Source organism: Bubalus bubalis, chromosome 14, assembly GCF_019923935.1.
Source record: "Bubalus bubalis isolate 160015118507 breed Murrah chromosome 14, NDDB_SH_1, whole genome shotgun sequence".
NCBI classification, from domain to species: domain Eukaryota; kingdom Metazoa; phylum Chordata; class Mammalia; order Artiodactyla; family Bovidae; genus Bubalus; species Bubalus bubalis.
In genome coordinates this window covers 51,678,697-51,705,588 of record NC_059170.1, presented here as the reverse complement: position 1 = coordinate 51,705,588, position 26,892 = coordinate 51,678,697, and the positions used below count along the sequence as shown (strand labels likewise).

Here is a 26,892-nt window from a genome sequence, read left to right as displayed (position 1 = left end):
GGTCATTCAGGCTTTGGAAGCTTTGTAATTCTATAAGCATGAATCAATGTGTGTGTTTGTTTACTTGTCCAGTACTTTATTTACAAAATATGTTTAAGATGGACAATAATATATTGTCAACATTGACTACTAGTATTTTAGTTTAGAAGATAGTATAATCTTATGAGCATTTATATTATTATATAGAAATCTGGATTCCTGACTTCTGAGCTGGAAGGAAACAACAAAATATAACTCTTGTCTAGATGTTTTAAAAACTACTTGTTTTAAAAGTAGTCATCTCCTTTCCCCTCGCACCCCGTTTTCTGGCTATAAAAATTTCCAGAAATGTTGAGATCTCCTCTAGCCCGTGTTTGCTGGTTTACATACTGGCTGCCTTTAGTGTCCCCTTTTCAGTCACATCTGGCAAAGTGTGGTTGTTCTGACAGCCCTAAGAAATGAATGCTCAGTCTGTTTTCTCCAGTCCTGCCTCAGCTCTGTCTTCTTTCAAAGTGGAGACTTCTCCCCTTTGGATTTCTTTCTTGTTCAGAAGTCTGGTGGATTGATTCAAGGAGGGGTCTTGTGAGTTCTTAGATTAATCGGAGTAGGAAAATTGGAGAACAGCTTTCAAATATCATTTTTTTTTTTCTGTGTTAGGCTGCAGAACAAGCGAAAGCAAGCCCAGCTCTGGTAGCCAAGGATCCTGGTACTGCGGCTAACAAAAAAGAAGAGGAAGATTTAGCGAAAGGTACATTTTTCAAGTCCCTGACCCTGGGAAGATGATAGGTCTCTTACTTGATATTTTTTCCCCTGAGATGTTTAAAAATAAAGGAAATAATTCACAGCCAAAGCTGAAATCTGCTTTGTTCTCCTCTGTTCCTCTCTTCAGTATCACTTCTTTCCTCTCCTCTTCCAAGGCAGCTACTGGCGTGTATGTCTGTTCAGTCTTGTTTGTATAATATTTTTACTATACTATCTGTGTATCCATAAATAATACCAAATACTTGTTTGTTTCCAGCAAATTCTTTTTTCATAAATACTGTACTCTAGGTACCATCTGCAACTTGTTTTTTTCATGCAATGTTTGAGATCTATTCATAATGAGGTATTTATGTCAAGTTCATTTGTTTTAACTGCTGTATAATATTCCAGTATTAGCACCTGCTTTAGGTTCTGATAAGCACCTGCTTTAGTCTATCTTCCTTCCTACTGATGGACATCTGGATTTTCTGATTTCTTTTACTATAACACGTTTGCAGCATTGAATATCCTTTTTCATGTTCTTCAGTGTGTGTGTGTGTGTGTGTGTGTGAAAGATCGTTTTGTGGTATTGTTGCCTTATGGAGTAGGTACATCTTCAACTTTACTACTAGTTGTGGCTTTCCCATCTGCAGTGTATGAAACCTCTTATTATTCACTTATTATTTCTAGTCTCATGATGATATTGGGTATCGTCAGAGTAATTTTTGTGAATCTGATGGGTTTGAAATGATACCTAATTAACTTTTATTTTCTTGATTACTAGTGAGGTTCAGTCCTTTTTTGTATGTTTATTAGCTGCTTTGATTGTCTCTTTTTCTATATTTTTTTCCTAGTAATGGTGTATATATAATTTTTATTTTGGATATCAACCTTTGCTTGTTATATCTGTTGTGGATGTCTACTCTTGGGTTTTGGCTTATAGTTTAACTTTGATAATGGCATGTTGTATTAAACAAGTTTTAAATTTTGATGTAGTCAAAATTTTTGCTTTTCTTTTACAATTTTTTTTTTAATGTCTTAAGATATTTTCCTCTCTCCCAGGCTCCTGATTTCCTATTTTTTCTTATGTTAATTTTAAAGTTTTATTTTCTCATCTAATCTTTTATTTATTTGGAACAGAGGTGGCAGGGAAGAAGGGATTATGTATTGAATTGAAAATGGTGTAGTCAATTCATTAAGATTACATTACAAAGCCTGAGTGGTGATGGCCTGCACTGGGGAGGAGATAGAGCAGACACATTTAAGATTTATTTGGGGTGTTAGTTAGGTGAGACTTCACTGCATTTATTTCCAAATTCCAGTTCTTAGATTGCTTTCCTGAGAATGACCTTTGGAACAATAAAACACAGGCTCTCAAATGCTATCTTTTAGACTTCTGTTTAATGAGCCCCCAGTGAAGGACTCCAGCTTAGGACTTCTGACTTCCAAAGTGATTTTGATTATTATTTGGTAAACTTAAGCTATTAGAAATAAACTGAGAAGATGAAAGAAAATATAAAATATCTGTAGATAAATTTAAAAAACAGATTTGAGTTTATATCACTTTATTACCCAGAGTATTTTAAATTGTACCTGTTCAGTAAAAAAAAGCCATCATGCTCTTCAGCTGTTTTGTTAGCTTATTTATTTTTTAAGCTGTGAATGAATGAATACAATCAATGTCATTATTTTTGTTCACTATTATTATATCGGGATATGTTCTAGCTTCCCACTACATTATTGAAAGAATACTTTTTACCCTCAGATACTTTTTTGTACTTCTTAGGATTGTTGGGTGTATTAACATTTTGGGTCTTTTTTTTAAAAAAAAAAAAAACTGATTTTTTTCCAGCCATTGAATTGTCTCTGAAGGAACAAAGGCAGCAGTCAACCACCCTTTCCACTTTGTATCCAAGCACATCCAACCTCTTAGCTAACCATCAACATGAAGGCCGGAAAGTTCGTGCTATATATGACTTTGAAGCTGCTGAAGATAATGAACTGACTTTTAAAGCTGGAGAAATTATTACAGTTCTTGATGACAGGTGATGGTTACTACTAAGTTGAATACTCACTTGAAGATACATAATATATTCTGTGTTTCATTTCTTCCTGCTGACTGCCTTATCAAACATAATAAAATCAAATATTGACTCAGGTATTTTCTCTGTAGGACAGGCAGTTGGTTGCTTTGTTTGTGTCATACTGTTGGGATTTGTATTTTATAGTTTAATTTTTTTCTCATCTATCACTTAAATGCTTTCTATTTGTTTTGGAGGCCTAGTTTACTCTATTCATTTTTGGGTCTATCTAATACTATACACTGTTAAATTAGTAAAAAAAGTTAAGATTTTAGAAAATACACTAAATATATATGCATTTATGGAATTTATAAGAAATATATAATATATTGAATTAATTTATATCATCAGGGAGATGATACAACGTATCTCTTTTTTACTATAGTTTTATGTTTACTTGAAAATGACTGCTGGTGATTGTTACTCATAAAGAAGTGCTAAAATTTTTTGCAAGTGGTTTTTGAAGATCAATTCAAATAGATCTAAGATTATTCCTGTAGTATCTATCACACTTGCGTACTAATATGTTTTCTTGAGTGAAAGAAAATGAAGTAGTTTGAGCTGGTTATTTGGAAGTTGCACGAAACCTTGATCATTCATTCATTCAAAAAATCTTTCTTGAGTGCTGGCTAGCTTTGAGAAGGCAGTGGCACCCCACTCCAGTACTCTGAAAATCCATGGACAGAGGAGCTTGGTAGGCTGCAGTCCATGGGGTCGCTAAGAGTCGGACACGACTGAGCGACTTCACTTTCACTTTTTACTTTCATGCATTGGAGAAAGAAATGGCAACCCACTCCAGTATTCTTGCCTGGAGAATCCCAGGGACGGTGGAGCCTGGTGGGCTGCCGTCTATGGGGTTGCACAGAGTCGGACACAACGGAAGCGACTTAGCAGCAGCAGCAGCAGCAGCTTTCCTTATCCTAGGCACTGGGGATCCAGTGGTGAGCATGGGGATGCACTGGGGATTGTGTTCCTTGGGAGCATTTTGTGCTCCTCGTGATGTTACTATCATGTGTGTTCTCTTGTGGATGGACAATATGCTCATGTGTGCTACAAAGAACACTGATTTAGGAATGGAGGTCTGGATTCAGAGTCTACCATCTATCTTGTTACAAAAAATTGTTAGGCTGGAGCCTATTAACCACCTGAAGTTGACAGTTTTTAAAAAAAATATTAATTTTTTATTTGTGGCTGTGCTGGGTCTTCGTTGCTGCGCATGGGCTTTCTCCAGTTGCACCGAGCAGGGTCTGGCTGCTGTAGTTGTGGTGTGTGGGCTTTTCATTGTGGTGGCTTTTCTTGTGGAGCGTGGGCTCTAGAGCTCTAGTGCAGCATGTGGACTTAGTTGCCCTGCTGCATGTGGGATCTTCCCGGACCAGGGATTGAAACCATGTCCCCTGCATTGGCAGGGAGATTCTTAACCACTAGACCAGCAGAGAAGTCCTGAAGTTGACAGTTAAGTCTGGGGATCTGTCTTTTGCGGGGGAGAGAGTTCAGAGCCTTATATTAGATCCTCAGAACATTTACTAGCCTTCCAAAATATGAAAAAGAACTGTGTTTATAGTCTCATGTCTTCTCTGAGACCTCATCTTGTATTTGTAATAATGCTACATTCATTTCCTCCTTCGTTGGATTCTTGTGGGCTTCACATCTGGTAATGATATAAGTTAAACACCATAAAAGGTAAAGATATATAAAAATAAGAATTCTTTGTTATAGTAAAGCTTTCTTTTTTTTTTGTTCCTCTTAGTGACCCGAACTGGTGGAAAGGGGAAACCCATCAAGGCATGGGGCTCTTCCCCTCAAATTTTGTGACTGCAGATCTCACTGTTGAGCCTGAAATGAGTAAGTATTTTCTGGTCTGTCACTGGACAGTAATCCTTCATTCTCTAAAATTCAGCTTTCTGGAGCAAGAATTCTCAAATTTTAGAGCCTCCAAGGTGTTTATTAAAAATGCAATTCTCTAGTCAGTTTATCAGGCTGTAGACTTTTATTTAGGAAAAAAAATATGTGTGTGTGTATTTGTCGTTGCAGAAATGCAAATTAAGTGTTGTAGAATTTAATCTTGTATTTTTGGTATCATCAGTTGACAATAGTGCAACAAATGCAGTGTAACCTTGTGGAGATTTCTTCCTATTCTAAGGTTAGTTCATTTCCCTAGTGTCCAGCCTCAAACTTGGAAGCAGTGGCCTCTAAGCAACTTAATGGCTTTCCTACACTTAATGTCAGATATTCAGAAGGAACCATACCTAACCATGTCAGTACTTCCTGATTTCCAAAGCTTTGCTGACAAGGAGAAACCGACTAAAAAGTGGGGCCAAGGAGGAAAAGTGGTATTATGGGCAGGCATAATCATTGCAGGAGATGTCAACTCCCAGTAGCCTATCGAAATGTTTATAGGCGGGCCACTGTATTTCCACAAAATACTGTGATGAATCTTCCTAATGATAAGTTTGAGTCATCAGGAGTAAGTCATATTCTTCCTCTGTTTAAGGAAGCAGAAATATGTTCTCATCTAGAAAGATTTCTATTAGTGACTGAAATGTTTTGAGTTTTAAGGGCTTTTGTATGTTAGTTATCTTGGCAAAATGTCTCAGCTCATCTTATCTTTCTGTAATGCCAGATAGAAGAGATCAAAGAGAGATATAAATCACCATTTGCTTTGGTCTTTTTCAGTTTACGAGAATTTTAAGAAAAGATCTTTGTCTCAGTTGTTTTATTTACAGCAGTACTTGGTATTGAGTCTTATCCAGAATGCTGCTGCTAAGTCGCTTCAGTCATGTCTGACTCTGTGCGACCCCATACATGGCAGCCCACGAGGCTCCCCCGTCCCTGGGATTCTCCAGGCAAGAACACTGGAGTGGGTTGCCATTTCCTTCTCCAATGCATGAAAGTGAAAAATGACAGTGAAGTCACTCAGTCGTGTCCGACTCTTAGCGACCCCATGGACTACAGCCCACCAGGCCCTCCGTCCATGGGATTTTCCAGGCAAGAGTACTGGAGTGGGATGCCATTGCCTTCTCCATATCCAGAATACAGACTGTATAAATGTTTATACAATAAATGATAAATAAGTGTCTGTATTAGTAAAGATACACTTTTCTTTGAAAATACAGAAATGCTTCTCTTTCAAGAGAAGGCTTCAATAGCATACATTACAGATCCTGGATAAAACAGTGCCGTCTCATAGTTATTGTCAGGATGTCTTATGTCACTTTAATACAGACAGATTCCGATACCCATTCCTTCATGAAGTTCTTTTTTGTTAAACTCAAGAACAGGTTGTAGAACCTAGTTTAAATGGCAGTGCATAATGTGCCCATTTTGATAATGGTGAACTTTTATATATTTTGCTGTGAGGTATTTTTTGTTTTTGTTTTTATCTCTGATTTTATTTTGTTTGTTTATGTTGAGTTAGTTGTTGGATAGAATTGTGTTGAATGTCCATTTCAGATGAGATCCAGTATGTCACATGGATAAAGTAGCCATCTTACCTTCTTCCCTGTCACATAGCAAGATAGCCTTAAAATGAATTTTCTAGCTATTTTCACGTGTTTCATTCTGGACCACCTAAAAGAGAGCATCAGAACTTATGTAATGGAGTTATAGTTCTCAAGTTTGGAAAAGGAGTGTTAGCAAGATCCTTGTAGTATTGTTCTGTATGAGGAAATAGAGGTCCACTTCACTTAATGTATCATTAGAAATGCCTGAGCTACTTAGTTTGTTTACATTTTGACAAGGCAGTAAGATTTTGCGAAAGGACTTTATAATATATGTGTATATGTGTGTGTGTATGATATTTATACACATGTGACACATAATACACAAACATAATGCACGCAAACAAAGTAACAGTATTAGCACCTAAGAGAAAAAACACTGCAGACTTGTGCATGGCCAGCTGTTAGGATGGCAAGTCTACCTTGCAGGGCTGTCCCAGCTCTCTATGTGTCTATAGTTCAGGATAAAAAGTGGAAATGTCTATAGCAGGTGGCTCTTTTTCTCCCATGGGAAAGTGAAATAAGCTGAAATTTCTTGTGTATGTAGACTTTTTCTTTATTGTGACTTCTGTGGGATGAATATATTTCTTTATTGGAGATTATTAGGATGGCAAGTCTACCTTGCAGGGCTGTCCCAGCTCTCTACGTGTCTATAGTTCAGGATAAAAAGCAGAAATGTCTATAGCAGGTGGCTCTTTTTCTCCCATGGGAAAGTAAAATAAGCTGAAATTTCTTGTGTATGTAGACTTTTTCTTTATTGTGACTTCTGTGGAATGAATATATTCCTTTATTGGAGATTAAACTCTTTTCCATTTATATTCTGGAGTGGGTTGCCATTTCCTGCTCCAGGGGATCTTCCCGACCCAGGGATCGAACCTGGGTCCTCCCCCATTGTAGGCAGACGCTTTTACCATCTGAGCCACCAGGGAAGTCCAACATAGGATATATAAGTGATATGACTTATTGTTCTCAGAGTAAAGTCACAGGCTGGATTCCAGTAGTGTGGGCTAGTGCAGCTAGAATGATGGGCATTCAGGTCCAGGCCTTGCCATTGATTTGCTTTTAATCTTTCTAAGCCACTGTTGACCTCATTCACAGGGTGGGTGTATCTTAGAGGATTATATTGGAGACTCATTGGGGGAAGTGCAGTATTCCATTAAGCACATTTAGTGGTTTAATAAATATTATTTTCCTTCCTTAATTCTGTGCCTTTCCACTCCCCCCTTTTCCACCTTGAGTCTTAATTTTTATGAATACTGCTTGACTACATTGATTTATTGTTATTTAGACGCTTAGTCTTGTCTGACCCTTTGCATCTCCATGGACTGTAGCCCGCCAGGCTCCTCTGTCCATGGGATTTTCCAGGCAAGAATACTGGGGTGGGTCGCCACCTTCTTCTCCAGGGAATCTTCCCAACGCAGGAATCAAACCTGTGTCTCCTGCATTGGCAGGTGGATTCTTTACCACTAAGCCACAGGGGAAGGCAACTATATTGATACATGGATAAAAAGATCCCAAAGAAAGTTCATTCCTTTAAGGCTGTATGTGCCTCTCAGTATTACTTTGGAGGAGGTCAGTTGCTGTGGAAATCATAACCTTATACTTGCTAGTTAGTGATATATTGAATACTTTTTAAAGATTGCTTTGTTGAGCAAGAGAAATATGTACTTCTAGTTTGCAGATCCCTTAGTAACCACCCTTTCATTGCAATGAATAATGTAACTAAAAAAAATACAGACTGATTTAGTGGAAAAGCTCAGATCCCTGCCAAGGCCATTTGTAAAGTTCTCCACTGGCCTAAATGTCATTCCCTTAGTAAAAAAAAAAAAAAGTCTGAGTGGCGTGCAGGGAATATACAGCTCACTTCCCAAATTCACTATATTGAAAGCATATGGCCTGTGGAAAAGCAGAGATTTTTCTTTGAAAGAACTGGTAATTTGAAAAGAGGATTAATTTTAAATAGCAGAGTTCATTTATACCATTGTAAAACTTTGCTTTTCGTTCAGCAATTTACTGAACTCTCATTTGTAATAGGTGATTAATCTTTGTTCCAGAAATATAGCTCTTATTTTTAGTGAAGTATCTGTTATGGAAAACATATAATCTTTAGAAGAGAAAATTAAGAAGTCTTTACGCAGTTTCATAATGTATTGTTCTGTCATTATTGCCTTAATCTGCTAGCGGTGTATCCCTTAAATTGAGTCTGTCAGATTGAAGAGAATATAGGAAACACCTAGATTCTTTGCTGGAACTTAAAGTACTTTAAGATAAAATTGTAAATTTATGATATGGAAAAGATAATTGTTACATGTTTTTCAGTTAAAACAGAGAAGAAGACGGTACAATTTAGTGATGAAGTTCAGGTAGAAACGATAGAACCAGAGCCAGAACCAGCCTACATTGATGAGGTAAGTGACTTTCTGCCCGAGAGCACCTTACTTGATATTGAAGTTGAAATGGTTTGCTTCTCTTCTCTAAAAAATTCAGTCCTTGATTAATGTGTGTATTTTGTTGTTACAAAAATTCAAATAATACAGACCAAGTCAAAATTCTCCTGGAAATTTCCTTTCTAGTCCCCTCCTTGCCATGTCAGTAGGTATAGTTGTCCCTTCTCATTTTAAGTTCCTGCTTAATCTTCCATAGTGTGGGTTTATCATGACTTCATTCTCTTGTTGGACAGTTAGGTTGTTTTCATTTCTCTGTGGGGTTTTTTTTCTTTTTGCTGTTACAAACACTATTGTAATGAGACTTTTTGGATAAATTCAAAAGAATGTGTGACTTTTATTTTTATTATTTATTTACTTTACTTTTTACTTTTTGGCTGCATTGCACAGCGTGTGAGATCTTAGTTCACCGGCCAGCTATCGAATCCAAGCCCCCTACGTTGGAAATGTGGAGTTCTAAGCACTGGACTGCTACTGACGTCCTTGACTTTTATTTTTAAATCTCAGTAGTTAATTTTTTGGCAGTTATATCCTTTGTAACATTTTAAACTAATGATGAAAATGAGAATTCATGTTTAAAATATGTGAAGGGATTTGTAGATTTTTAGCCTTGTTTGGAGGGAGCCAGAGGACTAAAGTTCGAAGAGCACTCTTTTGAAGGCTGTGCGGAGAGCCAGAGCCTGTATAGGGGCAGGGAAAGTCAGCTTTGGCTATAGCACGACATCAGAAAATGTGTGGGGACTTCCCTGGTGGTCCAGTGGCTAAGACTCCACTCTCCCAACACTGGGGGCCCAGGTTTGATCCCTGGTCCAGGAATTGGATCCCACATGCCACAACAAGATCAAAGATCTCATGTGCTGTAACTAATCTGGCAGAGCCAAATAAATAAATATTAATAAGGAAAATGAATGTAGGGTCTATCTAGAAACCTCATTTCTCTGATAGATAATTTCAAATAGGGTATAGAATTCTGTAAACCAAGAGGACAGAAGTTACCCACATGTTAGCTGACTCTCATTTTACCCTTCTCTTTTTTTGACTTCAGACACTTTGCTGACATGTGCCTTCTCTTTTAGACTACTTAAAATGAAATTAGGACTCTTTTACATTGAAAAGTAGTATTTATTTCAGAATATGAAATTCTTTGACTTCAAGAGAGTTTTTTTTAATATACTTGTGTCGTTTTCACTCCGTGATTAATTCATCTCTCAAACTATTCTCCTTCTGTGCAGACTGTAGTTTTGTTTTGGTTTATGTAACGACTTGGCTTTGAATTGATAGTCTTTAAATAATTTACCTAAGTAGCTATGCTTAGTAGTATAACTTTGTCAAAACCATGAATGGAGAAAAGTTTGCAATTATTATAGTAATGTTTGGTACAGGAGATCTATATTTTGATTTTTTAAACTTACATATAGATACATCTCTGCTAATATAATGCTTACATGTGTTTATGTCATGATGGCTTCTTTATTTCTGTTGGGCTAAAACAAAAGATTCTGAAATAGATCTGAGTCACTGCTTTGAGATGCCTTCCAGCCTTTCACACAGGAGAATAGAGAAACCACAAATCATCCTCCCTTTTTTTGATGACAAACTGAAACATTGGTGGAAAGAGAATGTAGAATAAATCCTTCTGGTGCGACTTAGAAGAGGAACAGCTGGAATAGAGCTGAGCTGTGCCTTATAAAACAGCTGCTGTATTCTCCCCAGTGGAGAAGTAGTGACCAAGTTGTTAGTCATAAGTAATGATGCCAGCTTGATAGGGTACACCTGTCACCGTGGCCAGGCTACTGATGCTCCAAAACAAAGTGAGACCGAAATCCACTAGCATGACATAAGAGGTTAATGAACTTACATGTTGTAAGTTTAAATGTTGCTCTATTTCTTCTTATTTAAGAGAATGGGTGGGGAGATTTGGGAGAATGGCATTGAAACATGTATAATATCATGTATGAAACGAGTCGCCAGTCCAGGTTCGATGCATGATACTGGATGCTTGGGACTGTTGCACTGGGATGACCCAGAGGGAGGGTATGGGGAGGGAGGAGGGAGGAGGGTTCAGGATGGGGAACACAGGTATACCTGTGGTGGATTCATTTCGATATTTGGCAAAACTAATACAATATTGTAAAGTTTAAAAATAAAATAAAATTAAAAAAAAAAAAGAATTTCTGTTATCAGTTTCAAAAACAAGAAGAAATAGGTTTCAAGACTCTGACTTCACATGATAGTAAAGAAAATACAGGGATAGTAAACACATTAAAGCAAAATTGAAGTTTTCATGTCTGTGAATTACAAGTTCATCCATTATCTAATTAACAAAGTGAGAAGTCATTGTGGCAGCGTGATTTGTTGCTTTTTATATTAACTGTTTAATTCCTGTAGGATAAAATGGACCAGTTGCTACAGATGTTGCAAAGTACAGATCCCAGTGATGATCAACCAGATCTTCCAGAGTTACTTCATCTTGAAGGTAAACCTTGTTTTCCATTTACCTTGCAAGTGAAAAATAATTAAGGGTTATATCTAATGTTCTCTTACAGAGTGCTTTTATTATTAAATAAAATTGAAGACGATATAAAAACATTTCCCGCTCTTCTGTGACCAGTCTTATGTTTACATGCAGTTTAAACCTTTAGTAGAATTCAAATTTTTATACTTTTCTACCCAAAGTAAATATTTTATTCAACATTTTAAAATGTTGTAAAATGAAGATTGGTACTAAAGTTTTCTGAGAGCAATGCAGTCAGTCAAAAGTATTGATTTTATAACTATCCAGGAAAACCAGTCTTGGCTTCTGTGGGCCTAAGGTTAATTGATAGAATTTTTATTATTCCAAATGACATCTTTTAGAGAGTTGCTGTCTTTTGCTGCATTGTCTTACATTTCTTCCATCTCGTCGTCTTAGCAATGTGTCACCAGATGGGGCCTCTCATTGATGAGAAGCTGGAGGATATCGATAGGTAAGACCGTGTGTGTGCTGCCTGTGCTGCGTGCCCTCTTCCCTACAGAGCTCTCTAAGCTGCATCTTGGAATGGAGATGCCTTTTTATTTTATTTTGACAGATATGCCAGTTTTCACTTGTTTTCCACTAGATGTGAGAATCGAAATTAGACCCATCTGTCTCCCTGCCCCCTTTTTAAAGTGAGAATTTGTGTGACTTTCTGATGTTAGTCCTGTTTTTTAATAAGGGTTAACTGTTGTAATCATACTTGCTGTTAGTGGCATCATCAAGCCCCACAAATGACCCATCTGTTACTAATGAGGGAAACCTAGATATTTTGAGGTAAAGTCAAGTGCAATAAGCTCAAGTCCTTCCCGCACAACACCTAAATCTTACCCATACAACACCTAAATCTTTTTTTGGTTGCCTTGGAGTTAAACTATAAGATATTTTTTTTTTGTCACCAAGTTACATTTTTAATAGAGTCTACTTAACACCATTCTTGCCTACTTTTGCTATTTTGATGCATCTTATTACTTAGAACATTTAAATAGCAGTGATGTTTTACATTCTTGTATAATATTTCAGAAAACATTCAGAACTCTCAGAACTGAATGTTAAAGTGATGGAAGCCCTGTCCTTGTATACCAAGTTAATGAATGAAGACCCCATGTATTCCATGTATGCAAAATTACAGAATCAGCAGTATTATATTCAGTCATCTGGAGTTTCTGGTTCTCAGGTAAGCTTTTAAAAGCTCAAGCATCTCATTTAAAATTTTCAAATATATTTGAGATTATTTGAAATAGCTATGTTTTTGTAAAATGTGAAACTTCCCAAAAGTAATGTTCAGAGTAAAAATAAAGTTTAGAAGATTTCTTAATTGACAAATACAACGTATAGTATGCTAACTATACCGATAGTTCTTGTTCTAAAAAATTATATTTATGCAGAAGTGCACATCAGTCACCATCAAGTCAAAAAAAAATACAGATGCATTGGCCCTGCCCCAGGCATATTGAATCCAGGTGTGAGATCCAAAGGTCTGTGTATTTTCAAAGTTTCACATCTAATTTTCTGGTTAAGAAGGACAGTTTTTGTCTCTCTGAGTAAAGTTTCTTAATATTACTAGGTCCTTGTGAATATCTACCATTTTCAGTTTTACAGTGAGCTGCCTTGATCTGGATTTTTTTCTGTTCCATTACATGGGAACATGTGTGATGCAGCATAGGCCCCTAAAACTCGTCACACCAGCATTTATTTCCAGAGCCCATTTCCCACAAACTCACCAAGTGCAGAGTGTAGGGAGCAGTTTGCCAGACACCGTATTTTATCCACACAGAGTACCATAAACTTTGTGCAGGTGAGTTTTTTTTTGTTTTTTGGTGAGGTGCACTTCTGCAGGGAGGGGCCAGAACCCTGAAGAAGAGCAGCCAGACCTGAGGAATGTGGGGCTGGACAGCACGCACCCATGACTCATGATACCAACGCGAGCCAGCAGACAAACAGAACCCCTTCCTGTTGGTTTTGCAAAGTACAAACAATTGCATTTGTGAGGACTGGACTAACTGTGTTTACGATGAAGACCTTTTGGATTCTGTGTGTAGTGTGTCTCTTGTGGCTTTAACACGCGCTCAGATGGTGGTGGTTTTGTGTCCTGATGGTGGTATTACCGTCTTACAGTAACAGCTAGTGAGAGTCGCACTCCCTGAACAGTTTTCAAACATGTGAAATGGAAGGATCTAATGAATACTACAGAAAATTAGAATATTATGCATGTTAAGATTTGGGAGGCACTTGAGACCTTAATCTCTCTGGCTTAAAACAAATACAGTTTTTAGATGTAGAGATTCACAAACAATGGCCCAAGGGCAAAAATCCAGCCCTTGCACCTATTTTAACTTTTACTGAAATACAGCCATTCTCTTCGGTTTTACATCGTTTCTGACTGCTTTCTCTGTAAGCAGAGCTCAGTAGTGTCGACAGAGACCGTGTGGTCCACAAAGTCTGACACATGTACTGTCCGGGCCCTTCACAAAGTCTGCTGACCCTGCAGACTTTGAAGGGTAGCTTAGCTTGCTCTGTGCTCAATAAACTGTAACTTAGGAAATATTTAGTATATCTCTAATAGGTATTGAGAAACATGTGTGAACTGTTGCTGTAAAACAGTGAATTCAAATACACTTTCTTAAGCATTTTGGGGGATCCCTTTGTTGTTATTGTTCAGTCACTAAGTCATGTGACTCTTTGTGACCCCATGGACTGCAGCGTGCCAGCCTTCCCTGTCCTTCACTATTTCCTGGAGTTTGCTGAAACTCATGTCCATTGAGTCAGGGATTCCTTTTAGGGAGATATAGTATCAACATGGAAAGAGAGATTATATTAGTATCAGATTTCAAGGTAAGTTTCTTTACTGCTTCTGAATGGAGGGGAACATGAATTTTGCTATTGTTTACCTAAGAACAAAAATCATCAAGTCCACTTCACTGAAAAGTAATTTTTTCAAATGCCTGACAGCAGAAGTAACTTAAAGGATTTCAGAGATGCGATTGTTGTTCTGTTTGTAATTGAAAGCATGCCTGTTAAAATCAGAGGGAACCTAACATGTTTTATGTGGAACTGTTCTAGGTGTACCCTCCTCAGAGTGGTGCTTACCTGGTCGCAGGGAGTGCCCAGATGAGCCACCTGCAGAGCTACAGCCTGCCCCCAGAGCAGCTGTCTTCCCTCAGCCAAGGAGCGGTGCCACCATCTGCAAACCCAGCCCTTCCTACTCAGCAAGCCCAGGCTTCCTACCCCAGGTAATTTGATTATTGACTGTTGTTGGCGGGTAGCGCTGTTGAAACCCTCAAGTGCCGTCGATCGTCTGTAATCATGAAAAATGGATTTAAAAAATGCAGGATGGGTGTCATCACTGATAGCAGAAGATCAGCCCTGTCTGTGGTGGCAAATGGGTTCTCTGGGACCCCCTGCAGCGTGGCAGTGCCAGCCAGCATGCCAGTCCTCTGTCCTACTGATCCTTGAACTGCTGGATTGTGATTTTACCTTTTTTTTTTTTAACTTTTTGTTTTGTATTGGGGTATAGCCAGTTAACAGTGTTGTGATAGTCTCAGGTGGACAGCAGAGGGACTCAGCCAGACCTATACATGAGTCCATTCTCCCTCAGACTCCCCTCCCATCCAGGCTGCCACATAACATTGTAGCTAGGTATTTTTGATATTCTTTCCCATCAGAATTTCTATTGTTTTTATCTGAGTCTGTGATATTAGCTAAGGACTTTAATGAAACTTAAGTTTATTTTGATTACTGTAATTTAACATTTTATACAAATTTCACGTAAAAAGCTAAATGTTCTTTGATTATTCCTTTACAATTTATAGTTCTGAGCTGTATCTTAGAAGCAAATATTTCCTTCTTTTTACCCTGGTAGGAAGTTAGTATATATATATCACAGCATAGTAAACCACGTGGAAGGAGACAGTAACAAGAAGCTGACACCCCCATGGTTCATGGGGCGAGTAGCTGGTAATGAAATGTCAGGCTCATTGTTCTGGTCATTTACATATAATGCCCCATCATGTAAATGATTATATGTATGCATTATATTATTCATAATTTATGAATGCTTTTTCTACTTCAACGGGAAGTCATTCCTTTGACTCAAACAGGTAGACTTAAGAGTTCTCAACAGAAATTTCTCAGTAACACAAGCACAATTTCTAGGAACCTCCATCCATGTTGGAGTCGTCTCAGAGCTCCTGTCCTGCCTTCACTGTTGTACTGTTCAAGCTCAGGAGCCCCCCTCTAGGGATGCTGAGGGATTGCCAAACATGATTTTGTGGTCACATCTTGTATTCTGAAGTGACCTTAAGAAGGAGGGTAGTGGGGAAGCCTGTTACAGGCATCAGATGACAGCAGCCAAAAGATGGCACCACCTACAGGGTTATAGAGTTTAGCGGAAAAGTTAGGTGGAACCCTTTCTGTCTGTCCAAGGACATTTTTATTTTTTTTAATTCTCAGTTTGTTAAAACCAAATACCCTTACATGGAAATCAATAGGGAGCAGCTTTTAGGAGAGTAACATGTTACTTTACAATTAGATCAAAGTGAGTAGAGGTGGAAATTGTTGAGGAGTGAGCCAGTGTACCGGAATGAAGTAGGAAGCTCTTAGAAACTTGAGCCTTATCCAGAGGTACTGCTCTATCCCAGCTGGTCCTCGGTGACCCTGTCACGTGCGGCTCTAGTTGCTCTCGTCACTGAAGGCTACTTGGATCTCTTAGTCCAGAGCCTTGAGGTATTATCCTTGTAAATGAGCTGCTCTGATAGTAGGTGCTGCAGAGTCAGAGTGCCGTGTCACTGTTGGCTGGGGACTGTTCTGTCCTCTCTTGCCACCTGGACATGAACCCCTGTCCTGGACCCATGGCCTGTGCTGTATCCCCCAGCTTGGCTATTGGCTAGCTATAAATATCACCTCTCCAGAAACACAGGTGCATTTCAAGAGGTGCTTTTGGCAGAGCATTAATATCAAAATATTGAGTCCTCTTCATTTGGCTGTTCTACTCATTCTCTAGTTCTTAGCTCCATCGTTATCCAAGGCCGTCTCGCTCTCCCCCTCGACGGCACTGGTGCTCCTCTGTTGCTGTCACAGGCCCCCAGTGCACTGTCGTCGTCTGTATCCCCAACTAGGCCATTGTATCCTGAGAGCTGGAGTGGGCTCTGTCACCTTCAGAGCCACACTGTGTAGCACAGAGTTTTACACCTGGTAGGAGCTCAGTAGATACTTGATAAATAAATGTTTTGATGGGAGTTTCAAGGGCTGTGTTAGGCCAATGAGTTCTACATTTCAGTTCCTTGAAAAGTCTTCACAAAGACCTTGAGGCAATTTTTAAAAAGATACATTAGGAACAGTTGTGTGTAGGTACATGTGCATCTTTGTGTGTTTGAATGAGAAAACTGATGGCAAAACAAACATACGCTAACTAAATTGGAAGTAGTGAAAATGGAGGTGGAAGTGTTTGTAAATCACAGTCAAGAGGAATTTTTTTCCTGTGTTTTTGGTAGGCAGGTATTTTAGTGTCCCTTGGTCCATATCTAGCAGACAGTTTCTTATTCTTTTACATAGATTTTCAATTCTCGGGTTGTCACTTTTCCAGACTTCCATCACCCTAGGGTGAGCCTGTTAAAACCATCACATTGTCCTTTTTTGACTGTGGTGGGTCTTCACTGCGGCATGTAGGGGCTTCTCTGCCTAGTTGCAGCACGTGGACGTCTCTGGTTGTGGCATGTGGGCCTCTCTCGTGGTGCGCAGGCTCAGCAGTTGCAGCGCATGGGCTCTCTGGTTATGGTGCTCAGTCTTAGTTCCCCCTCGGCATGTGGGATCTTAGTTTGCCACCAGGGATCGAACCCAAGTCCCTTACTTTGGCAGACGGATTCTTAACCACTGAACCAGCAAAGTCCCGATTGCTCTTCTGTCCACAACCAACCAGTGTTTTTCCATCCCCCGCAGCCACAGGCCAGGATCCTGACCAGAGTCTACAGGGCCTGTGTACGCAGGCTCCTCTCCTCTGTTTCTGCTGTCTCACTTCATGCCACTCTGCCCTTGCCTACTCTGCTCAGCCATCAAGACCTCCTTGCTGTCTCTTGTACGTGCCTGGCCTTTTCGCACGGGCTTGCTGTCCTCTTTGCCTGACGTGCCCTTTTTCCTAGATCGTTGGTGTCACCCCCTCCCGCCCTTTTCAGGTCTCTCCTTCAGTGTTGCTGTATCTGAGTGCCCTCTCCCACCATCCTGGATCCACAGGCATCTCTTGTCCCAGGAGCTAGTGGTCCTCCTGGGATGCTTTGTTTCTTTCTCTCTTTTTTTGATTTAGACCATTTTTAAAGTCTTCATTGAACTTGTTACAATGTTGCTTCTGCTTTATGTTTTGGTTTTTTTGTCATGTGGGATCTTAACTCCCTGGCCAGGGATCAAACTCACCCCCTGCATTGGAAGGCAAAAGTCTCAACCTCTGAACCACCAGGGAAGTCCCAGTGTTTCTTCATATCACCTCTTATCACCACCTCTTGACATATTACACATTTTTTTTCTCATCTTTTATCCTCCTATTAGAATATAAGTTCCATGATGGTGGGGACTTCCCCCCTTCTTCCTTTATGATATCCCAGTGCCTCAAATAGCAGTGTCTGGCACATTCTAGCCATTTAATAAATACTTAATGCAATGGATTGCTTGAATGAGTAACTGTTTAGTGAACAGTTTTGCTATTGATCTCTGAATGGCTGTGTAAGTCAGTGTTGACCTAACTGAGTGTTCTTTCCCCTCTGCAGCACAATGGTCAGCTCCGTCCCGGGAAGTACGTATCCCAGCCAGGCTTCAGTGTACAGTCCTCCCCCTGCCGCCACAGCTGCTCCTGACGTCACCATCTACCAGAATGCAGGGACCAGCCTGTCCCAGGTGCCGAACTATACGTTACCGTCCACACTGCCCCAACCTGGGGGCAGCCAGCAGCCACCTCAGCCACAGCAGCCGTACTCCCAGAAGGCTCTGCTATAGGACTGGAGTCCCCTTTGTGGCAAATACCCACCGATTGCCAATGGCAATGTTACGAGATCCTTTAATATCTTAAGATTGGTTTACCCTCAGCTTATAGGAATCGTATCTTGGTCAACACGTTCCAATGTTCAAGAAGGGAGATCCCTCTTCAATTTGCACTGACTTTTTAGAGGGTCTCCCCTCCCCTCCCCTGTGAGGAATGAAACTACTTACAACATATAATTCCTTTCATAATATGAAAGGATCAATGCAAGATTATCTGTCTCATAAAATCACCTGGCCTGCAAAGAGTCAATCTTACCAACACTGTTGTGGCAAACGTTGTGTACATAGGTTGCTGTGTAACTTCACTACTGGCTATTTTGAATCACAAGTGGTGATCATGTGAATATATTTAACACTGTTAAATTAATTGACATTGCTATTTTATTTTAATCATGAACAGCTACCATGTTTCATAATGTTTTGTGTAAATTGAAGATAATTACACTATCCTTTTAAACTGCAAGAGAACAAAACTGTAGCATATGTACATGAAGGTGTTATGTTGTCCCTGTTTCAGTTTCCCATTCAGTTGAACCTTCCTGGGAGTAATTGGGAGCTGAACGCACATATGTTATATCATTCTGTAGCCTCTGCATACTACTAGCTGTCATCACACCAGCGTACAGTAGCTAAATTTTTGGTGCACTTCTAGCAAATGATGATGTTCCCTTTTAAACTTTGACATTTTGGCATGATATATCAGAATACTGTGGGACCATGAGACAAAAGTCAAGTCGGACTGCATTCTTTTATATCTTAACTTTTAAAGAGATAATGTCAATTTACTTTTTCCTAGTCAAAGATAGTAATTAGGTTTCTAAGCTGTATACTGTGTTTATTGGTGGCAGTGACACCAAAGATAGAGGCAAAGGATAGAAGTTTTTAAACTGGAAAGAGAACATGAATTACACTACAATTTCAGTCTCTTGTAATTATTTAGGCTATGGTGAAACTCAATTCATCTGTCTTATTCCACTGCTAGTCTTTTAAATATGTCTTTAACATATTGTATCCTTTAATTCTTCATTAAAATAAGTGTAAGTAGATGTTTCAAAGTCATCGAGGTTCCTGGCTTTGCTTAACAGTTTGTATATTTATTCTTGTCTTTGAAACTGGATTTATAAGCTGTTTTCTCTCTCTCCTCTCTTTTAAAGTTCCCAAATGGAATTATTTTGGCTTCTTATTCAGAAGTAGTTTTGAGTGAATGCTTTTTCTTTTAATCCATATGAAATATGTTTTCTACTGATATTTTAATCTCCTTAAATATTTATAATTCCCCTAGTTGTGCTGTTATTGAACACTATTATTGAAACAACTGAAGAATTGAGTACCATAGTAAATGAATTGATTTATTAACAGGTTTCACACCATAAATGAAGATTTAATTTGTATTTTCTGAGGTAGGTTCAAGGTAGGTTCAAATTTAAATCACCATCTTATATCTAATTTGTGCCTTCCTGAGTTTAGAGTACATTGCCCTCAAACAGTAATTTTAAAATTCCAAATCAAACTTTACATTAAAATTTTTAATATGTTGGTTTTTGCTAAACATTGTCAAAAGATTGTAATATTTTTCATAGCCATTTGAATAGTTTAAGTGATACACTTTGTCTCAATTCATACTGTATTTTTCTCTTTTGATAAATTCCCCAATACCAATGGCAAAATGTATCATTGTCCCATTTTATTTTGATAGCTTTGTGCTGTAAAATCAATGACATATTCTCTAGTATGTGTTTGCCTTGTAAACGTCAAAGAATGGTGAAATGAACAAAGGCTACCCTTATTACAAGGCATGTGTAAGTTTCTTTGCCTAGTCATATTACTAGGCTTTTATAAAGATTTAAATGATGAATACTTAAAAATACTTTAAACTAATACTATATTATAAGCTTGCAGTTTTCTTTTACTAGGCTTTCCCAGTGGCTCAGCGGTAAAGAATCTGCCTGCAGAGCAGGAGATGCTGGCTTGATCCCTGAGTTGAGAGGATTCCCTGGAGAAGGAAATGGCAACTCACTCCAGTTTTCTTGCCTGGGAAATCCCATGGATAGAGGATCCTGGCGTGTTATGGTCCATGGGGTCACAAAAGAGCTGTACATGACTTAGCAACTAAAAAGCTTTCACTTACTAGGTATGAAAATACCAGATGGAAAAAATTCCCCTAAAAAGGAAGCACTGGATTTTCCATCTTTCAGGTGACACGGCAAGGATAGAAATAGGAAAGGACCAATTAGGAGCACAGTGATTTTGTTCTGCAACCAGAGTATGTGCTTCACTTTGTAAAATTTTTCTTTAACAGGTAGCTGTCCCCTTTTAAAGGGAATTGAATTATTTATAAAATAAATTAGCTATAAAATGAATTTCTGGGAAGCAAATTTTACTTCTCGGTAAAATTTTTTTTACTTTTATAAAGTAAAAGTAAAAAAATTTTTTTACTTTTATAAAGTTTTATAAAGTTTGTGTATCCATAAGCCAGTGACATCTGAATGGAAAAATTCTGCCCAGTTACTGTCTAGCATGAGTAGCCAACACATCAGTGTCCTAAACCCACCTACTAGTAATAACACATGGTGCGTCCTTCCCCTCATTTCCCCTAACTCTGTGGTCCTGCTTTGCTGTTACTGTCTCTCCTACTCATGAAGAACCTTTTTCTGTGCCAGAGATTTTCTTCACTGTATTAAAAACTTCTGAAAGTTTGTCTCTATACCTCTTAATTTTTGTAATTAAAATGCTTAGTAGACCCCTAGCATTCTTTTCTCATAGTTTTCATAAATGACACATGTATAATTTAGCATGAAACTTATCTTTAGTCCCAGGCTTCAAGTTTATAAAAGATAAATTAGTGTCCTATATGATAAACTCTGCAACTGCAAAAACCATACAGTTATTTTCTAAATTGAGGTCCATTGGTATAATTGGTCAAATTTTCATTTAAGACATTAAAGTCACTGTTTTCTTTTTCTCATCTTACCAGTTAGCAATTATAGAGTCCTGTTGTATCATTATTTATTTATAACAAAACCATATCATTTTCTAATTTAAAAAGTTTTTCATTGTCAATGAATCTTTGTACCCTTTAGAATAAATGTAAAGAAAAAAACTTAACTATTTCTCAAAGACCTTATGTTCAGTTATCTTTTTATTTTAGAATCATGATTAAGTGTTCTTGTCTGTTACTAAACAGATTATTTTCTTTCTTTTTTTAAAGATTTTTTTTGATGTGAACCATTTTTAAAATCTTGAATGAGTTTGTTACAATATTGTTTCTATTTTATATTTTGTTTTTTTATGAGCATGAGGCATGTGGAATCTTAGCTCCTTGACCAGGGATCGAACCTGCACCCCGTGCTTTGGAAGTTGAAGTCTTAACCACTGGACCACCAGGGAAGTCCCTAGATTATTTTCTATGCTATTTATGATTACAGCCCCTGTTTCTAATCAAAACTGCCTTGAATTTTATGCACTTTTTTTTAATATGGTCTTCCTTTGAGATTATTTTTACCCCCTGATTTTTCTAGCTTCAGAAATATTGTTTCCATACAGATTTCCTTATTGAACAAAGCCTAACTCTTTATTGGTGATAACTTGTATTCATCACTGTTCTTTGCTGATTTTCCTACTCCTAGCTTTATGTTAATACTTGCCATTGCCATTATTCTCCGTTCCCTGTTTCTTTTCGAGTCAGGGTTTCTGATAAGGATTACATATTAAGTGTCAGTAAGCTCCTGGATAAACATGAAAGAAACTGGTTCTAATACCTTTTGGTGTTCATAGACTTAAGAAAGTTATGTGTATTTTAGAAAAGAGTATATTCAAATTTTTTTATCTTATGCCATTAGTAACAAATATTTTTGAGTTTATGGCCTCAAAATATGTGTATTTACAAATGGTACAAGTTCTACGGTAGTGATACATGTAGTACATTATGAAACCCAAGAAATCTTACAAGGATAAGAGGAAAAATTATGACTAGAAATTCTAATATTTCTTCGCTTATCTCTGGTTCGTTAGTCGGTACCCTAGAATGTATCTGCCCGATTTGGAGACCACTGATTTAGAGGTTACGATTAGACAGAGTGAAGTACTGTGATACTAGCTTGGCCCTTTGAAGTCAGCATCTGATACTACAAGTGCTGCTTTTCCCAGCCACTCTCTATGTTGAGAATTTTCAGAGTTATAAAAAGATTGAAGTAATATATTGAATACCTGAGTACTCTTCACCTTGATTCATGAATCATTAACATTTTGTTACATTTGCTTTATCTCTTTATGTTTATATATATATGTGTGTGTATGTGTATTCATGCTTGTATATAGGTATGTCTCTATGTGCATATCCACAAATACTATATTGTGTGAATAGACAAAGTTAGACTTTGCACTAAACTATATACCTAAGCATTTCATCATGTATTTTGTTAAAGATAAGTACCTCTTCCTTCATAACCTAAACCTTTATCACATCTAAGAAAATGTAACAGTAGCAATTTTGTAATATAATTGTTATCAAACATCCCTAATAATCCCTGTTTTATAGGTACAGTTTTTTTTTAAATTCCAGGAAATAGATCACATTTTTTATGTCCCTTTATTCTCTATGAGTCTAGATTAATCTTCTTTTTTTTTGCCTTTTTAAAGATCAAACCTGTTTGTCTTTTAGTGTGTTCCACATTCTGGATTTATCGCTCTTTTTTTTATGTTAATTATTATTTATTATTTGATGCTCTGTTCTCATTATAGTCCTCTTTTTTCTTAACCCTTCAAAAGTTAGTCAGAATTATGTGATTTATGGTTAAAGGTGGTGAATCTAAATTTTTCAATCTCATATCAGAAAAGTGTATATATAAGTGAACATTTTGAGCCTTCAGATGTGGTTATTCTGTATAAATAGAGGCTGTGTGCTCAGTCCACTAATGCTTAGTAGTTTTGTCTCCTTCTTATCAAATTGCAATTAGAGTCAATGAAGAAAATCTGAACCCTTAAAAATAATTGGCTCCCTTCTATCCCCATTCAAACCCACATCAGCTTTTCTCAAGCTTGTATGTACCTGATTCACTCGCAGTGGCTTTTAAGTATTTTAGAAATGGCATCAACAAGTATAGAACTTTGTTTTAGGGTGTGTACATTTTGGCATGTTTGTTTTAAAAGACTCATTACCTTTTATTCATATCTTCTATTAGGATACTGAAATCACTTTAAGGGAAGGGAAGTACTTCCTTTTTAAAAAAATCTAGTTTTTACTTGAGATTGGTTGCCAAATTGGAATCAGGCTGAGTAAAATTTATACCCAGAGTAAAGTTAGAAACACATGCAAGTTACAATAATATACACTCTCAGGTTGTTAATTAGCTGGTTTAAACCCTCATATTATTTCAGTTGGTTAATGGCTTAAAAAAAAAAATCCCAGTATTTGTAATCCATTGTTTCTGTGTCAGGCTATATGAAATTTCTTAAGTGCAGGATAATTACATATCTTACTACTTCAAAAAGAGATCTAGTATGTAAACAATTAAGAATGTTTTTGATTAATTGTGTGTGATACTATCTGGAAGGTATTTTAAGATGCCAAATATGAAACGTCCATATGGTATGATTAAAATACTTGTGTACTGGTTTTGAATTTTGTTCCTTTTCCCTCAGAGGGGGGAAAAATGTTTCAATTTAATATGTTTGATATTCTGTAGTTTTAAAATATGGTAACCCTAAAGGAGTTGTGAAACATGACTAAAGAAGTTGTAGTGAAGAATACAGGTAAATTCACTAAATATTTACCAAAGAAGCTTCATTACAGCAAGCCCATTTCTATACATGGTAGATGGCACAGGATAAAACAAATGGTTTTAGTATTTGCACTGTAAATTATATCCATTTTGACCACATGGGTTTTTTTGTAAAGGATGTGGTGATACTTCTGGTTGAAGAAAAGAATAAGAACTAAATTATGTTTCACGAGTTTATTGGGGTTCTATTCTACTATGATGTGGACATTTTAGTTCATGACCCTTAGGAATTCAGATTTTAACCCAGGTATGTCTTTTGTCAAAAAAATTATCTTGCTAGATATGTGATCCTTAGCAGTTCCATGAATCTCTCCAGCCTTCTACTTATTTATAAATTGTCACTTTAGTATAACTGTTACATGATCCTTTGAAGCCTGCAGAAATTCTGTGCTTCAGAGCCTCAGCCTTCTGGCCACTCAGCCTGGACAGCTCATCTGTGCCACTGCTGTTACCTCTCAGCCCAGAGGCAGACAAGGTACAGAAACTTGGGAACATGTTCCCAGCATATGGTCATAACAGTCCCTGTGTGTAATCTGGGATACTTGATGTCCGTTAGTCCAGCGATCCCCAGCCTTTTTGGCACTAGGGACCGGTTGCGTGGAAGACTGTTTTTCCACAGACCAGGGTCAGGGGGATGGTTTGAGGATGATCAAGCGCTTCACATTTATTATGCACTCTATCACTACATCAGCTGCGCCTCAGATCATCAAGCATTAGATCCTGGAGGTTGGGACCCCTGCGTTAGTCAGCTCCTGAGCCTTTTGTTGATGTTTGCGTGACCCCATGAGGAATATCTGCGCTTTGAGTAGAAGCACGTTGACGTGATAGTACTTTCACTGGTGCCGATTTGGAGGAAAAATTAAATAATTATGGCTCTGAAGCATATACCATTTTTGTATCTTGTTTCAAGCTAAAGGAGAGGCAACAACAGACTAAGACTATTATGAAATTTTATTGCTTTTGATGTTCTTGTAAGCAGAACAGTACCCTTGGACTCACCGAGGTGAGAATGGTGACAAAACCGATATATACTTTTTCTGTTTTATTTACCAAATAAGCAGATCACCTGAAATGCTGGAGAACTGTGGAAACTAGGAGCTTCCATCTTTGAGACAGGCTGAGCAAGTCTTTTTCGAATATTCCAAATAAGGTACAAAATCAGCAATGGCATTATTTTTTTGCATCACAAATATTTGACCTAGAAAAAGGTATTGTGTGATTACAAGTTATTAATACACATAAACATTAGCTTTTAAAGGTTAGTTTTTTCTAACCAACTTTTTCTTATGTGTCAATGTCAGTTACATGTGTACAGTATTTTCCATAGTTATATAGGACAATTTCAAAAATAAAACGAATATTTTTTTTTTGTAGTGTTCTTGTTTGGACTTCAGGAAATTAGATATCCTGCTGGCATTAAAAATTCTTTCCTAAATTAGTTTATGATATTTCATGGAATCTCATTAAAAGGCTTTTGTCAAGTATTACAGAAAGTAAATAAGCTTTTTATAGAGGGGAAAGACAGAATTTCCAGTTGTTATCACTGGTTGTGTTATATTCCCAGCAGGAATAGTCAGTTCCTTTTTAGAAACTTTTTTGCTATCTAATGCTGATTTTTTTAAGAGTAATTTCAAGAGTGAATACTGGTTAGGTTTTACCAAAGCAAGCAAACAAACAAAAAAAGACAAAGTTCTTTATTTTATGTCATAGTGAAAATAAATTTTGTATTTGTATAGGTAATGTTTCTTTTTTATTTTTAAAAGATTACTTACATTCTAATTGGTCTTAGTGAAATAATTTGATATCAAAACATCAGGATACTTTTATTTCATTGACATGGTTGCCAAATTTAATTTATTTGGAGGGGGAGCAGGTAGGCCAGTGGGTTTCCTTCGGATTAAGTTAAATATGCATTTGAAACAGGAAGACTTCTGGTGTCCAGAATGGAACTTTATTAGGCTGTAAGGTAAAGTGTTGTGCTTTTGCTTCGTTCCACAGAACAGGAGTATCTCTCCTCTGCATGCCTTTCATGGACTTGAAAGAGAATCATTTCCTTCAGGTTTTCAGTATGAAGGGAGTAAAGTTCTATTTTTTATTTTAACTCTTACTCAGCATTTGTGTCTAACTATGCTGATTTGTCTATTTGAAAACCAAAAAATGTCTTCCAAAAAAAAATATTCTCCAGTTTTTACTTGCTAAAGAATACTTACTGGAACATGATTCTATTTATGCTTTCAGTGGGAGCACTAAAATTGAGTAAGTGTCTAGTTTATACCAAATGTTTGTTTTATGTATGTTGTAATTCACAGTGGTCAGGGAAATTGGTCTCAAAAATTAAGCAAAGGAGGATAGATTAATAGCTGAAGGAGCTGAGTTTAAGTAATATGTTTTAACAGTTTTGTCAAACACATTTTGAGATTAAAAACTCTGAAGTATTTTTCATTTTTGACCAAGAGGTGAGCATTATTAAAATTGAGTAGAATAATCTAAATTACTATGTATAGTATCTTTTGAAAGTCCTATTTATCTAGTAATTCACATGTTTATTAATCAAATGCTGTGTATAACTCATTTTTTTTCTAGATAGTTATTCCAAGAGCTGTGGTTTGAGAAATGTAAAATTCTATGCAGAATGAAATCAACTGAAGAGAAACCTGAAGACTGGTTGTGGTTCTCACAGATAATTCCTGTTTATTGGATTTAAAATGTTGTAACTTTGATGACCTGGAGCTCAGAATACAGGAAATTCTGCTGTCGGGCATTTATGTGTCCTAAAAATCACTATGCAACATGCATTACTACACGATAAAAAAAGCCTTAGAGTTTATGGGA

At 37.4% G+C, this 26,892-nt stretch overlaps 1 protein-coding gene across 2 annotated transcripts in view; it reads left to right on the top strand.

Annotated features, from left to right (window-relative positions):
• STAM (signal transducing adaptor molecule) overlaps positions 1-23,894 on the top strand; it is a 59,912-nt gene extending 36,018 nt beyond the window's left edge. For both annotated transcript variants that reach the window (XM_025264338.2, XM_006052361.3), the window contains 9 exons: positions 637-727; positions 2,573-2,765; positions 4,549-4,643; positions 8,618-8,706; positions 11,131-11,218; positions 11,654-11,708; positions 12,278-12,431; positions 14,318-14,487; positions 18,010-23,894. In XM_025264338.2, the coding sequence (XP_025120123.2) occupies positions 637-727; positions 2,573-2,765; positions 4,549-4,643; positions 8,618-8,706; positions 11,131-11,218; positions 11,654-11,708; positions 12,278-12,431; positions 14,318-14,487; positions 18,010-18,235 (1,161 nt within the window). In that variant the 3' untranslated portion in view covers positions 18,236-23,894. The remainder of the gene's footprint in view (positions 1-636; positions 728-2,572; positions 2,766-4,548; positions 4,644-8,617; positions 8,707-11,130; positions 11,219-11,653; positions 11,709-12,277; positions 12,432-14,317; positions 14,488-18,009) is intronic.
• Positions 23,895-26,892: the final 2,998 nt, after the last annotated feature.